This window comes from Macrobrachium rosenbergii, chromosome 4, assembly GCF_040412425.1.
Source record: "Macrobrachium rosenbergii isolate ZJJX-2024 chromosome 4, ASM4041242v1, whole genome shotgun sequence".
Taxonomy (NCBI): domain Eukaryota; kingdom Metazoa; phylum Arthropoda; class Malacostraca; order Decapoda; family Palaemonidae; genus Macrobrachium; species Macrobrachium rosenbergii.
In genome coordinates this window covers 37,054,099-37,068,186 of record NC_089744.1, presented here as the reverse complement: position 1 = coordinate 37,068,186, position 14,088 = coordinate 37,054,099, and the positions used below count along the sequence as shown (strand labels likewise).

The 14,088-nt window shown below is 35.0% G+C and overlaps 1 protein-coding gene across 2 annotated transcripts in view; it reads right to left on the bottom strand.

Annotated features, from left to right (window-relative positions):
- The window catches only part of LOC136832717 (sushi, von Willebrand factor type A, EGF and pentraxin domain-containing protein 1-like), a 149,494-nt gene that overhangs the window by 44,025 nt on the left and 91,381 nt on the right, over window positions 1–14,088 (bottom strand). For both annotated transcript variants that reach the window (XM_067094205.1, XM_067094216.1), the window contains exons 17-26: window positions 14,082–14,088; window positions 13,506–13,688; window positions 11,425–11,586; window positions 10,548–10,709; window positions 9,097–9,199; window positions 7,576–7,654; window positions 7,197–7,320; window positions 5,012–5,239; window positions 4,051–4,249; window positions 120–277 (exon numbers count right to left, since the gene is read on the bottom strand). The exon at window positions 14,082–14,088 is cut by the window's right edge and continues 774 nt beyond it. In XM_067094205.1, the coding sequence (XP_066950306.1) occupies window positions 120–277; window positions 4,051–4,249; window positions 5,012–5,239; window positions 7,197–7,320; window positions 7,576–7,654; window positions 9,097–9,199; window positions 10,548–10,709; window positions 11,425–11,586; window positions 13,506–13,688; window positions 14,082–14,088 (1,405 nt within the window). The remainder of the gene's footprint in view (window positions 1–119; window positions 278–4,050; window positions 4,250–5,011; window positions 5,240–7,196; window positions 7,321–7,575; window positions 7,655–9,096; window positions 9,200–10,547; window positions 10,710–11,424; window positions 11,587–13,505; window positions 13,689–14,081) is intronic.

Genomic DNA, 14,088 nt, shown 5'->3' with positions numbered 1-14,088 from the left:
TTTAGCAATACAAATAAAGCAGATTATCTTAAAATAACAATACATAATGGTTACATATGTTATATAGATAAAATAAATTACATCGGATATACAGTCATGTCTACCTTATATCAGCCTACCTGTCTGACAAAGTTTGTCACTGAAACCGGGGGCACAGGTGCACGAAAATCCATTGACCCAGTCCGTACAGGTTCCACCGTTTTGGCAAGGTTGGGACGCGCAGTCGTCTATGTCCACGTCACAGGTAACTCCCGTGTATCCGGGTTCACAAACGCACCTGAGCAGTGATCAAAAAGAATTCAGTGATTAAAAATAAGATTAAAAAGAATTCAGTGACCAAAAAGAAGATTAAAAAGAATTCAGTGATCAAAAAGAATTCAGTGATAAAAATAATTCAGTGATTAAAAAGAAGATTTAAAAGAATTCAGTGATTAAAAAGAATTCAGTGGTCAAAAAAGAATTCAGTGATCAAAAATAATTCAGTGATTAAGAAGATTCAGTGATCAAAAAGAATTCAGTGATCAAAAAGAATTCAGTGATTAAAAAGAATTCAGTGATTAAAAAGATTAAAAAGAATTCAGTGATCAAAAGAATTCAGTGATCAAAAAGAATCCAGTGACTACAAAGAAGATTAAAAAGAATTCAGTGATCAAAAAGAATTCAGTGATTACAAAGAAGATTAAAAAGAATTCACTGATCAAAAAGAACTCAGTGATTAAAAAGAATTGGAATCCTTTTTAATGATGCTGTATTTTTGCCGTAAGTATTATTACCACGGTATTGTAAGCAATGTTGCTGTGAATCCTACACAAAAAAAAATTATGACTCGTGTCCTAATCATTGATACAATAGAGAAAATAAGTTTAGAAAATGTAAAGCGTACAAAGATTTATGTCATGGTACTCTGTTTCAGAACCATGTTACCTACAATACCTTGGTAAAGATTTAATGTTAACAAATAATCGTTTGAAATAAATGACATTTATAGACATTTTTTTTTTTTACCAATTAGCTAAAAACAACACATTTACCACTTGCTGATCAATGTAAATTTAAGAATTGGCACGGCTTTTCCAAAATATCTCTATGCTATCATGATGATAGTATATAGAGAGAATTTATTTTTCGATCCTCTGTTACTAGATATGGATAAATTCAAGAGGGGTGACTAACTTTCGACGAAGTATATTATCTGTAATTATGGAAAGCTCACCGAAAAAATTCATCTTGAAAATAAATTCATCAAAGCCCAATATATTGCAATGAAATAAATCTTTTCAGTGTTATTCTTTTCGGATAATCGCCAGGGCTGTGGTTAGTTTATTGTCTTAGACGCGCTAAAAGGGAAACGCTAGCAAAGCGAAATTAAGATGTCTTACCCAGTTAACATTGTCTAATGTAATGGTAGAGGCAGCCGTCAGTTACACAATAGTTCAGCTAATTACACTTACCTGTTTATTCTTTCTGCTTTACCATTTTGACAGCAGGATGGCCTTTGCAAAGCTAATCTAACACGACTGAGTTAATTTGTTTTCCGTCTTCGGTACATTAAAGGTTTGATTGTCAACGATGCTCACGCGCGCATGAACACACTATATAACAAAGTATATAACCATATATATATATATATATATATATATATATATATATATATATATATATATATATATATATATATATATGCATACATTTATACAATGTATTTGCTTGGAGATAGTTTACTATCACATTTTTCCTCTTGCATACACTTGCAGACTTTATTTTGTACTAGTTTCTTCGCTTCCCCTAATCAGTACTGTATCATCGGCAGATATCTGCGATTCCTTTAATACCCGTTATCTCATCCTACAACAGGGTGATGGCGATGCAAAGATCATCTGCGAAATTCCGGTACTCTGCCTATCCTGTGCTTTCACTGTCATCGCTTCCATAAATCTCCGCTCATTTCCAGCTCCCACTCATTATGCTCACCTCCCTACATATTATGCATATACACATACACACACATATATCTATATCTATATCTAAATATATATATATATATATATATATATATATATATATATATATATATATATATATATTATATATATATTCAGTATTACAGTACTTTGTCAACTTTCATCTCTTCTTACTTCATATTATATTATACTATGTTGACAATTAACATCAATGACCAAACCTTTTCATTTTAATCACAGGACTGGTTTTACTCCGTAAAAAATTTGACTTAATAATCCATACATTCCAGTTGTTGCTTCCTTATATACCCTTTTCCTCTTTCACTCTGTTTTTTACGCCATTGCTTCTTTCATTTTTTTACTTGCTTCATCAGACTATTCTCTGATTTACCACTTCTCTCTTCCTATCGTTGTGAAAATTTTACTTCCGGATGCTGACTGGTATTGGTCATTTATTTCCGCTTTCCCACAATCTATATCAAAGTGCGTATCTCCTTCCTGGGCCCTCTTACCCTCTCCAAATATTAGCCTTGCTTATGTTCACATTAACGTTCAACTTTTTTCTCTTATGCGTTCTTTCAGAATCTTTCAGATGTCTGTGGAATTTCATCACAAGAACCAGTGATGCTGATACAAATGCTTTACAAATTCATATCAATTCCTCCCGTTCATTTCCTATTTTGTCTTATTTTCATTTATATAAAGATTAACCAGCCCTCTAAACCGTCTTTTCATTTCTTTCCCAAACTTAATATAGGACCTTATAAGTTGCATTCAGTTTTTCTCCATTTCCTCTGGCACAAATGCCTAACTACAAACATTGGATCTTCATACCTCTTCTTCTTTTCTTCTTCTTTTAACGTGCTTTTTTCCCATTTTTGTATGGGGTAAGCACGATGTCTTCTTTGGAGGACTTTGATTTGGCTTTGGGGTAGACCGTAGTCTCGATCGGCTGCCCTGCCTGACATCGTTTAGACCCCGATAGCGTATACATGTATTGTACCAGTCACCATCCCTTTCTCCCAGCAGCGAGGAGACGTTGAGCGGTTAGGTCGACAGTTCGAGGCGTGTGAGGTGTCTGTTATGTTTTTAGGAGATGTTGGAGTGGCTTTGTTTGTGTGTGTATTAGTCTGTAACACCCATTTGCTTTTAAGCAAACCTATCCGTTGATTACATACATAATCCCGGGGTGTCTACACGGATAGCGAAGTGTCCGCCTCTCTGACCGGTCAGTTGCCGATCTGAACCCGCGCCACAGAACTCTGTGAAGTCCGAAGCTGCTGCTCTAACCGACTTGGCCATCGAGGCTCTATTACAGTAGATCTTCATATCTCTACTTTGGGTAAATTAACATTGATCTTGTCCTGGCAAAATTATATGTGTTTCTGTATTTTTTGTATATAAACAGCAAGCGGTGGAGTTTGGGTTTCTTTATATTCTGTCCGCTATAGTGATTATGAAGGGACAGCTCTGAAACAATGATACATTTTATGGTGCGGCACATATTATTGGAGTTATACCGGTGTATAATACCTATTTTTGCTTCCACATACATACAGACATAAACGTGTCTATAACTGGTTTCCAACAGTTTGTACATTCGTTTTTACTGTCACCCTAAGATATATATGTTGTAAAATTCTACTACTGTATATCGGTCCTCTGAAAATGGCTTTTATGTAAAGTCGAAACAAGGTCAGGATTTACACCCAGTCATACACTCATACAGTCATACACACATTTATATATACATACATACATACATACAGTATATATATATACACACATGTATATATATGTGTATATGTATATATATACATATATATGTATATATATATGTATGTACATTTATGTATATATATTATATTCATACATATATATTTATAATATATGTATGTATATATATACATATATAATAATAGATAGATAGATAGATATGTAAGTATGTGGGCACGCATGTATACGTCCATGCATTGCATTGCATGCATGCAAGGTCGGACGCGAATAATACTGTAGCACACCCTACCTTTCCCCAACCGGGAACAAAAAAAAAAAAAAAGAGAAAAAAAAAACTCTGGTTGATACCAACTTGAAAGCATTGACTTCGTCGAGACAAAGGCCGTGGTCGCAGGGGGAGGAGTCGCACTCGTTGATGTGGGTTTCGCAGAACCTGCCGGTGTCTCCCGGAGGACAGTGACAGAAGATGTCGTTGAGCAGGTCCTCGCAGGTCGCGCCGGAGGCGCAGGGGCTGGTGGCGCACTCGTCGATGTCTGTGTCGCATATCTCGCCTGCCACGGAGAAAAGATATATATATCTTTAAGCAAGGTCCCTTTTCCTTTTATTAAAGCTCATTTGCGTTGGAAGGAACGGAGTTATCGGGAAGGAGAAATGGATTCCTGATCCGAGGTCTTCCTTGTGCGAGAATTTTGAGCTCCCTTGTTGAAGACTCCGTTCAGGGGTAGCTTTATTTTCTTTGTTTACTGCTGGTATCTTTCACTTGTTTATTAGTCTATTAACAGATCAATATATATATCAGGGCGCCTGCTTTTCATTGTTTACTTCTCTCCTATTATTTATTATTTAGTATTTATTTATTTATCTATTTGTAACTAATAATATATTATTCTTCATTAAATATAAAATAAGTTTAACTTTTTTTCTTTTTTTGCCCTGTCTTTCCCTTGTTACATATTTGGAAATTTCATTCAGTTACATTTTATTGGCTTATTCTCTAAGATTTTATGCCCATGAGTAATAATAATAATAATAATAATAATAATAATAATAATAATAATAATAATAATAATAATAATAATAACACAAACATGGTTTATCGGAAATACTGCTTCTATATAAATCGAATGAGCCGATTAGATTAGCCAAAAAAATCACTCTGAGTCCCTAATAATGCCCAACTTTAAAAAAAAAAGTTGCGGCCACGAGACAAAATAACTCGGCTACTTACAAAAAGCCATAAAAAGGTCCAAAAATGATTCTATTCAAGCGAAATTGTACGAAACCAACCAATGGAAACATTAACGAATGATTACCTGTATATCCTGACTGACAGATGCATTTGAAAGCATCGATCATGTCGACGCAGGTCGCCCCATTTTGACAAGGGTTGGGCTGACATTCGTTGATGTCCGTCTCGCACTGGGCACCTTCGTACCCATGAGGACATTCGCAGGCGAAGCTGTCGAGAAGGTCAACGCAGGTTCCGTTGTTGAGGCAGGGCTCACTCTCACACTCGTTGAGCTCCTCTTCACACTGTTGACCTGCAGTGGATAAATCGTACAAGGAATAAGTCATAAGAAAAAACAATAAGAAAATTTTTATCGAATCTAGGCATAACTTGTCGAGAAAACTTACTAACAAACAAACAGACAAGCTAAACAAAACTATTAACTTTCTTGACGGAAGTACTACAAAAAAAAAAGCTAGTCATTAATTGACTCTTAAAGAAAGGAAAAATGAATCAGACGAAAATTTACATCAACTATGTATGAATGTTTATTTAAATTGTTAATGCAAATATTCACCCGACTCATTTTTTCTTTTAAAGAGCCAGTGAATGATTACTTTTTTTTTTTATATTGCCTCCGCCGAGCAAGTTATTAGTTTTGTTTGACTTTTTTGATTTAGGCTTTCGCGAATAGTTAGGTCTAGATTCCTCAAAAATTTGACTGGAGGAGGGCTCTTGACTGCCAACAAGTGATCAGATTTTTGAAAAGATAGAAATGTAACTTTTCGGGAAGAAGCTGTTTCAGGCTGTTTCAAGATGAAGAAACAGAAACCCTACGGGACATTGCCGTAGAATTTGACAGCAAATGTTAATACTTGCATCTGCAAAGTCTAGCTGGATGTTTTAACTCCTCTTAAACAGTAAAATTTCGTTTGGATCCCGAGAGCTAAACTTTTCTGGTCCACAGCAATATGTGGCCATTGGGGTTTGACACTTGGTAGAGGGTGGTATGCGTTCTTCAGTTTTTTTTTTTTTTTTTTTTTAGCAGCTTTCATAACTACACCCGCACATTATAGGAAAACATACGTGAAAGAATAATGTAATATGTAGATTACTCATTTAATTTTTTGTTTCAGAAGAGTCGTGTAAAGATGATTATTCTTTTATTGAGATCAGTTTTGAAATGTACCGCAGTCTAGTAGAAACGATATCTTCAGCGACGAAAACCTCATTCTTTATCAGTCAGACATATTAGTCACATTTGTCTGTCTGTGTGTTTGTCCGCTCTGTCTGTTCCGACATATTATGTCCAGCCAGTGCCGCGTGGGCAGACCTATCGCAAGGGACTTAAAGTAAGGCGACTGACCTTTGATACCACAGAATTGTTTCACGCTCTGTTTGCGATCTTAACTTAAATTGTCCAACCCATAAATGAAACCACCAGTGCCTCTTCAGGGGATGATGTCACTTCTCTCGACCCCAGGGGCCCTTTTCATGCTTGGATTGAGTTCCCCTGTCCTGGGACAGAAACGCTGACATATTGATATCGCAATTTTTTCACTAGCTTATGATGTATTCAATAGTAGCTTTCCATAATTTCGAACCCCAGAAATCAGTGATTATTCAACATATTGTTGCTTTATACTTGCAAAAACACTGTATACTTTTAGTAACTAAAATTCTGAAGGCAACTGTAAGCTATCTCTCTCTCTCTCTCTCTCTCTCTCTCTCTCTCTCTCTCTCTCTCTCTCTCTCTCTCTCTCTCTCTCTCTGTTTTTTATATATGTATCACACTGAACATTGTTCTCCAGGTTTAAGAAATCCCTGTCTTCTTTAGTTTTCAGTGCGAGATTCCACTTGCTTGCTTTAAATAGCTTTGGTCACCTCGGTCGTTACACAAAGATACATTTGTACAAGTATGCAGATTTCAGAGACATGTTACAGACGATGGTTTCAAGTTACAAAGTTTTTCCTGAAAAAGGGTTACAAAAATCACGGAAATATTGGAATAGTAGGGGAAAATGAAGGCATGACAACAAGGAAAGAGTCGAGCAGAGCTTCAACAAAGTTGCAAAGAAAAACTTTATTAAAAACCTACTTTGATTTTGGAAACGTTAACACAACACATTTGACAAACGCATATGAAGTATGAGCCTGCACACATACACATACTTTATACACAAGTTACCAGCCTCGTCTCGCCAATATAAACGTTTATATATATATAAAGTCGTGTATGTATGTGTGCATGCATGTATGTCTGTACTCACCTGAATATCCAGGACGACAGTGGCACAAGTAGCCGAACTCCATGGGCGAGCAAGTTGCCCCATTAAAGCACGGAGCGCTAAAGCAGTCGTTAATGGGCAATGTTGGAAGGTCTGTGTAGGCGGCCTTTTGGTATAAAGTGTAAATGTCGTTATTCTTCAATTAAGCTAAATAGTAAAAATTACATATATCCATATCAGATGATCTTCGTAAGCTGTGATAAATATAAATATATGTATTTAAAATTTTTTTTATTTGCAATGATACATCTTGTATGCATGTTTTCGTTTCAGCAGATTTATTTTATTGTTGCTATGAAAGGAATAGTAATTGCATGATATGCTTTTTATGTAGTTTACACAGAACCCACGTAATAATTACCTGTTCCTGACCTGTTATACCTTCGCAGTCAAATATTGAAGTGGAGCCTGGGGAGGCAGTTGTCACTCCATCCGGACACCTTAACGTTGTTTAGATGAAAGTGATTTTAATAATCAGTCGTAACAGCAATAGGTACTTCATCAATGAAATTGCAACACCAATAGTAGTAGTATTAGCAGTAGCGGTTAAACGCAATTTTACAACTCGTGCTTCGAAGCTTGTTCGACATTATGTAAACAGTGTAAATAATTTTTTCACAGGCGTTATATGTATATGGATATATATGTATATGTGTATCTATATATATACATATATATGTATATGTATATGTATATGTATATATATATATATATATATATATATATATATATATATATATATATATATATATATATATATACATACCGGAGGCGTATTATAATTGATAAGTCTCCGAATGGTTTAAGGTGTGTCACTGAACGCCGTTGGTTCTCGTGCCAGCGGTTCGAACACGTGAGATGACAAATCACTTATCAATTATAATTCCCCTTTAGTATATATATATATATATATATATATATATATATATATATATATATATATATATATATATATATATATTATTCCAGAGGTAGGGCGAATTGGATAATAACGAAATTTGTAGCTTAATGTTTGTGTGTAAAAAATCATGGCAATGCGATATAAATTCATTCATATATACATACAGTATATATACTGTGTATATATATATATGTATGTATATATGTCAATGATCTTACATTTATAGCCCTTTGCATTTAGTCTGCCTAATTGCGTCACGGTAATTGAATTCTAACCAGACTCCTGGCCCAGCTATGTGCTGCATTTGGGTATCGGGAGAAATTCACTGTCGCACTTGTATTTCCATTTATCTGCATCCGGTAATATAACACATAAGATAAAACCTAAACACATAATTTGATAGACCTGTTCGGAAAATGGTTCCTGTAAATGAGCAAGCGAAATATGTGGAAATAAATTTTTTAAGTTATGGGTATAACAATTGATTTAAGTTAGGCAACAGTTTCTCCCTCTGAATATGGAAAATAACGATTTAGAAATAATCGTACATAGAACAAGATTTAGTCACTCTTTCACACAACTGAAATTTGCAGAAACGGTATTTCGTAACTGTCTCTGAAACAGTGATTAACAAAAGAGAACTCCTTTTCGAGGTATGTTTTTTTCCACTAATGCTAGTTTTTCAGTTTTAATCAACAACAACTGACGGCCTGGTACCTTAAACTTTGCTGATTTAACCAAAGAATATGATATGAAATTCTTCATCATGATAGGGACAAAAGTAAACTAATAAACAAATAATAACATTGGTTGAAGACGCAGCCAATAGATCTTGTCGACTGGTGTCATAACTTGTATGGTCATCCAGTGCAGAAATATTTAGAAATGTCTTATTAAAATTCTACTACAAAAAGTCCATGCCTGGCACCAAAAACATACAAACATGAACAGTAAATAAGAGTAATTCAAGATTATTCTTACCTTGTACATTCAGTTCTTCCTTCGTCTTTCTGGAAAAATCCCCGTGGACATTGCAAGCAGGGCTGCAAACCTGTCTCTGACACGTGTCCCTTTTCGCATGGAACTGATAAATCATCAAAGAAATAAAATTAGTTTTCAGCTATTGTTGGATTTTGTTATTACGGAACACTGCATCATCAATATCTAACTCAAAATGATTTCAGAAATGATTAACTTTTGGTTTGAAATGTGGTTAAACATCAAATTACCAAATGTTTTCCATAAAAATGCACAAATACCATTCTAAGAAGCTGTAGATATTTGTCGATGGCATAAACGCTTACATTAGTAAGCACTGTTGTTTTTATTCATGTTAATATGTAAAAACAAGTTTCAAGAGAGAAAACCTTTCTTTCTTTCCCTCTCTTTTATTGTGAAATAGAAATTTTAGCTTCAGTAATGCTGAAAGCTATTAATGTACACAAAATAGTTTTTATTTTATATTCAGCTCGGTCAGTATTTTCTTCTCAATTCTAGCATAAGAAGACATCGATTTTATTCGTTTCATCATAATATAGAAGAGTTTGTGTTCCATGTTCATTGGCGGATTCGTTGTTCAATTATTTAATTTCAGTTTTATCTGTTTCCCTAACGTACTTCCCCAATATTTTCGATGCTTATCTCAATTCACCAAATTAAAAACTTTTTTCCACAGTTACATTTACATGTCAACTCTTCTTAGATCTCAAATAAGTTTTGCATTAATAAGTTCATTCTATTAAAATAAAGTTTCCTAAAACTAAAAAAGTATGAGAAAAGTTGCTGTCATCCAAGTATAGAAGTAGAAAAAAACGCATATCCAAGGCCTAGAAAAACCAAGTAACCCATAAGTCTTGATGGATTAAAATTTTCTGATGTAGATTTAATTTTAGAAATGACAGCTGTATGAAAGACTCGTTGGCAGCAGTACGTACTGCATGCTTTGGGTATCATATTCAATTTTGTCTCCTGTTTCTGGTTATTGTTCGTATCTTACGAGACTTATTCCAGAACATGCAATGTACTCTCAAAACTGTTCTCATCAACATAACTGATGTGTAAAAATGAACTAGGAGTAATAAAGACATACTCATAGAGCTCACTTTGGTGACAAGGCAAGCAAAGCAAATATGATATGATATGATATGATCTACGAAAAGTTTAGAGAAAAGAATGTCATTCGTGTTAGGGGAATCTTTATGAATAATGCAGAATTGTGGAACCTTTACCGGAGGAAAATGTCCATAAAATTTAGGAGGAAGTTATGGAAAATTGCAGAAGAGAGAGAGAGAGAGAGAGAGAGAGAGAGAGAGAGAGAGAGAGAGAGAGAGAGAGAGAGATTAAGACGTGATTTGGATTTGTACGCAGAACCTAATAACAGAATTTAGGGGAGGGTAAAGATTCCTCACTTCTGGAGGAAAACCAAAAGTCACCTTTGCATTCTTCCAAAACCCAGCTTCCTCTCCTCCAGGTGGTCGTGTTGTGAGGGCACGTGGCGCACTCAGTGGAAGCGTACTCGTCTTGGTACTGTCCAAGGTCACACGTGGTGCAGGGTTCCAGGCCGTCCGAGGAGAAGGACCCTGGCAGGCACTGAGCTGCGAAAATACGGCGAGAGGTAAAAATGAGGAAGAGCAGCTCAACATTCATCAAATATTTTCGGGTCAGTTGACATTCCCATGACGAATAACAAAAGGTGAGTGAAGCAAGCATTTATGTTATTTTCTAGTTGGGTGAGGTCATATTGTGCCGAGGTGCAGACTGACAAATACAGAGTTGAAATCATTCTGTAAGGAAGGGTGAAAACACGTCATTGTTATAGTCATAACTATGAATTTTAATGAATGCACACTGTTATGGAGCAAGCCAGAAGGCCCTGAACTTTATACACACACACACATATACTGTATATATATATATATATATATATATATATATATATATATATATATATATATATATATATATATATATATAATATATATATATATATATATATATATATATATATATATATATATATATATATATATATATATATATATATATATATATATATATATATATATATATATATATATATATATATATATATACATAGGTATGTGTGTGTGCCTGTGTGGGTGAGTACGCATGTGTATGTTACATAATTTTAGTACTTAGATCCTCAAATATAAAAATGATACAAAAGGTCAAAAAACGAAACGCACATTGTCTACCTGATAATTGACAAAAAGCAATAAACGAGAAATAAAAAACTGAAGGAACTGTTGATGGGAATAAAATTTCTCTTTGGCCATGTTATTTACGAACCTTTGCAGTCGTTTCCACTTTTGGCGTTTCCACTCTTCGTTGAAGTGTTTTCGGGACAGACGATGCAGGATACTTGTCCTTCTTGTGGCTGGAAGGATCCTTGAGGACAAGCTTGGCATTCCCGTAGGATCACATTGTAGAATGTTCCCACAGGACACTTCACTGAAAGGGAAAATTAGTTCTTGTTCACTAAATTCAAGGAATTCTTTGATCATCAGTGTTTTCGGTGGTCGCTAGGTCAGTATTGCTCTCTCTCTCTCTCTCTCTCTCTCTCTCTCTCTCTCTCTCTCTCTCTCTCTCTCTCTCTCTCTCTCTCTCTCTCTCTCTCTCTCTATATATATATATATATATATATATATATATATGTATATATATGTTTATACACGTGTATATATACATGCATACATATACATATGTATATGTATATATAAATATATTTATATATATTTATTTATATACATATAGAAGAAGTAGGCAAAAGATAGAGAACACCTATTTCATTTATTTCTGCCAATATTTCGGGTATCCATTCCGATTAGCAAGGCTACTCGCCAAAGTGATGGCTATTTATATAAAACTTTTCACTGCCAACTTAATTTTTTTCAGCCGTAGCTCACACCGTTCAAAATTATAATCAAACATAAGGAATAACCTGTGTTACACTACCAAGGTCGATGTTTGAAACCATTTCATATTTACTGATCATAATCATAATAGGTTAGAAAATCTTTCATATTTACAATCGGTGAGGAGCTTAGTTTACCCTCGATATTTGGTGTTTATTTGGCATTATATTTCCTTGTTCATCAAGGGATACGTCTGAGCTTCTGTTTATACATAGTTTCCTTATTATACTTTGCCATTTACACTTCTCTGAAATCGTACCTCTTGATTTGCTTAGTACTGTGGTATTTGCATTACAGTCTTATATTATGTTTGATCCTTTTTATCTACCTGTGATTTATATTAACGTATTAATCCATTTTCATGATCTGTGGATACGGGACGGCCGTGAAATAGAATTCTTAATTTCTCGACGGCCTAGAATTTTTGGAACTGATTTTCGTTGACATTCATTTTAGAAAATCCGAATAGAAGAAGAAATGAAGAAATTTCCTTTCCCAGCCGAGGTTAGAATCCGTGTCGGGAAGGGAGGAGAGAATTCGCTGTATCAGTCATTAAACCGCAACGGTGTGTCTCAGACGTGAAAGAATTTCTCTCCCCGCTACGGGGTTCGAGGCTCAGTGGGAAAAGAACAATGATTAATTCTGTTTCCTTTGCTGATTTTCCAGAAGTATTTTAATGAAAACATTAAAATACAAGCGTCCGAAATCTGGATCGTTTATAACAGTGGATCTCAATCAGTTTCAGGCCAATAAAAAATATCGTGGACCACTTCTTTTTTGAGTAACGATCAAAACAGCTCAGACTATAAACATTTTGGATTGAAATATATTTCTTGCGCAAGAACTACAAGCTAAATTCCGAGAAAATAAAAAAAAAATGAATTTCTCTGCTACAAGGCTTTTTTCACTGACAATTTTGTTTCGGTTCGTTTCCAACACAGTAGCGATATATTTACACAGCTGGGGATGGTTCATTGAGGTGCCAAGCATTCCGAAACTTCACCAAGGCCTGGATACAAATTTTGGACCACGAGTGCGCTAGACTAGGGTTTGGTGCTACAACCTAAAGATTGTCATTAAATTTTTTAATAGGAATAACACAATAAAATGATTGGTCAGTTATTTATCTGGAGAAAATTGTTCTTATTGCATTTTCAGTCAGTTTAAAAATATGTGTACCAATGTCCAGTTTATTACCAAATACAGTGTCTGTCCCATGGACCATACAAAATGTCACTCCCTGGACCACCAGTTGAGAACCACTGGTTCAGGTTTAGAGTATTGTTTTCTGTTAGAGAATGGTGGTTCATGGACCACCAGTTGAAAATCACTGGTTTAGGTTTAGCGTATTGTTTTTTTATTAGAAACTGGTGGTCCATGGACCACTAGTTGAGAACCACGAGTTTAGACTTGTCTACTTGAGAAAGAATCGAGATATAAAGTAAGAAAAATTACCACAGAGTTCTCCTCTGGGAACGCTTCCCGGCTCGCAGACGTATTCCGGGTGCTCCTTCAACCTGATGGCAGCTACTCGAAGTTGTTGCTCCCCGAAAGAGACGTCCAACTCTCCTTTGTCTGCCGCGCTTAAGATGCCCGTCACAGCTTCTTGCAGTTGGGTTGCTACTTCCGGGCCCTGACCTATTCGAAGTTTTGAGGAATTTAACATGATTATTGTTACTGAAGAACAAACTCTAAAACAATTTTACTGGCTACATATCAGAAACAACACACAGAACTTTTGAGAGGCTGCTCAGCTCTTATGATGGTTTAGGCAAGAAAATGATTGTGGGTTTGTTCTAAATTTCAGTGCTCGTATTATGATAAGTTGTAATCATTAACATGGTATATACCCTCAGTGAGATAAAAGATTAAATAAATACTTAATAATAAGTTAAATCAATATACAAATCCCACAACTTTTACGTTTCATAGCAAATTCTGAACAAAAAGTATTCATAAAAAATATTGATTTTTTTTCATAAATAAAATGTTGTGCTGACTTTAGTAAATGTATTTTAGGTTTCCACTTACCTTCAAC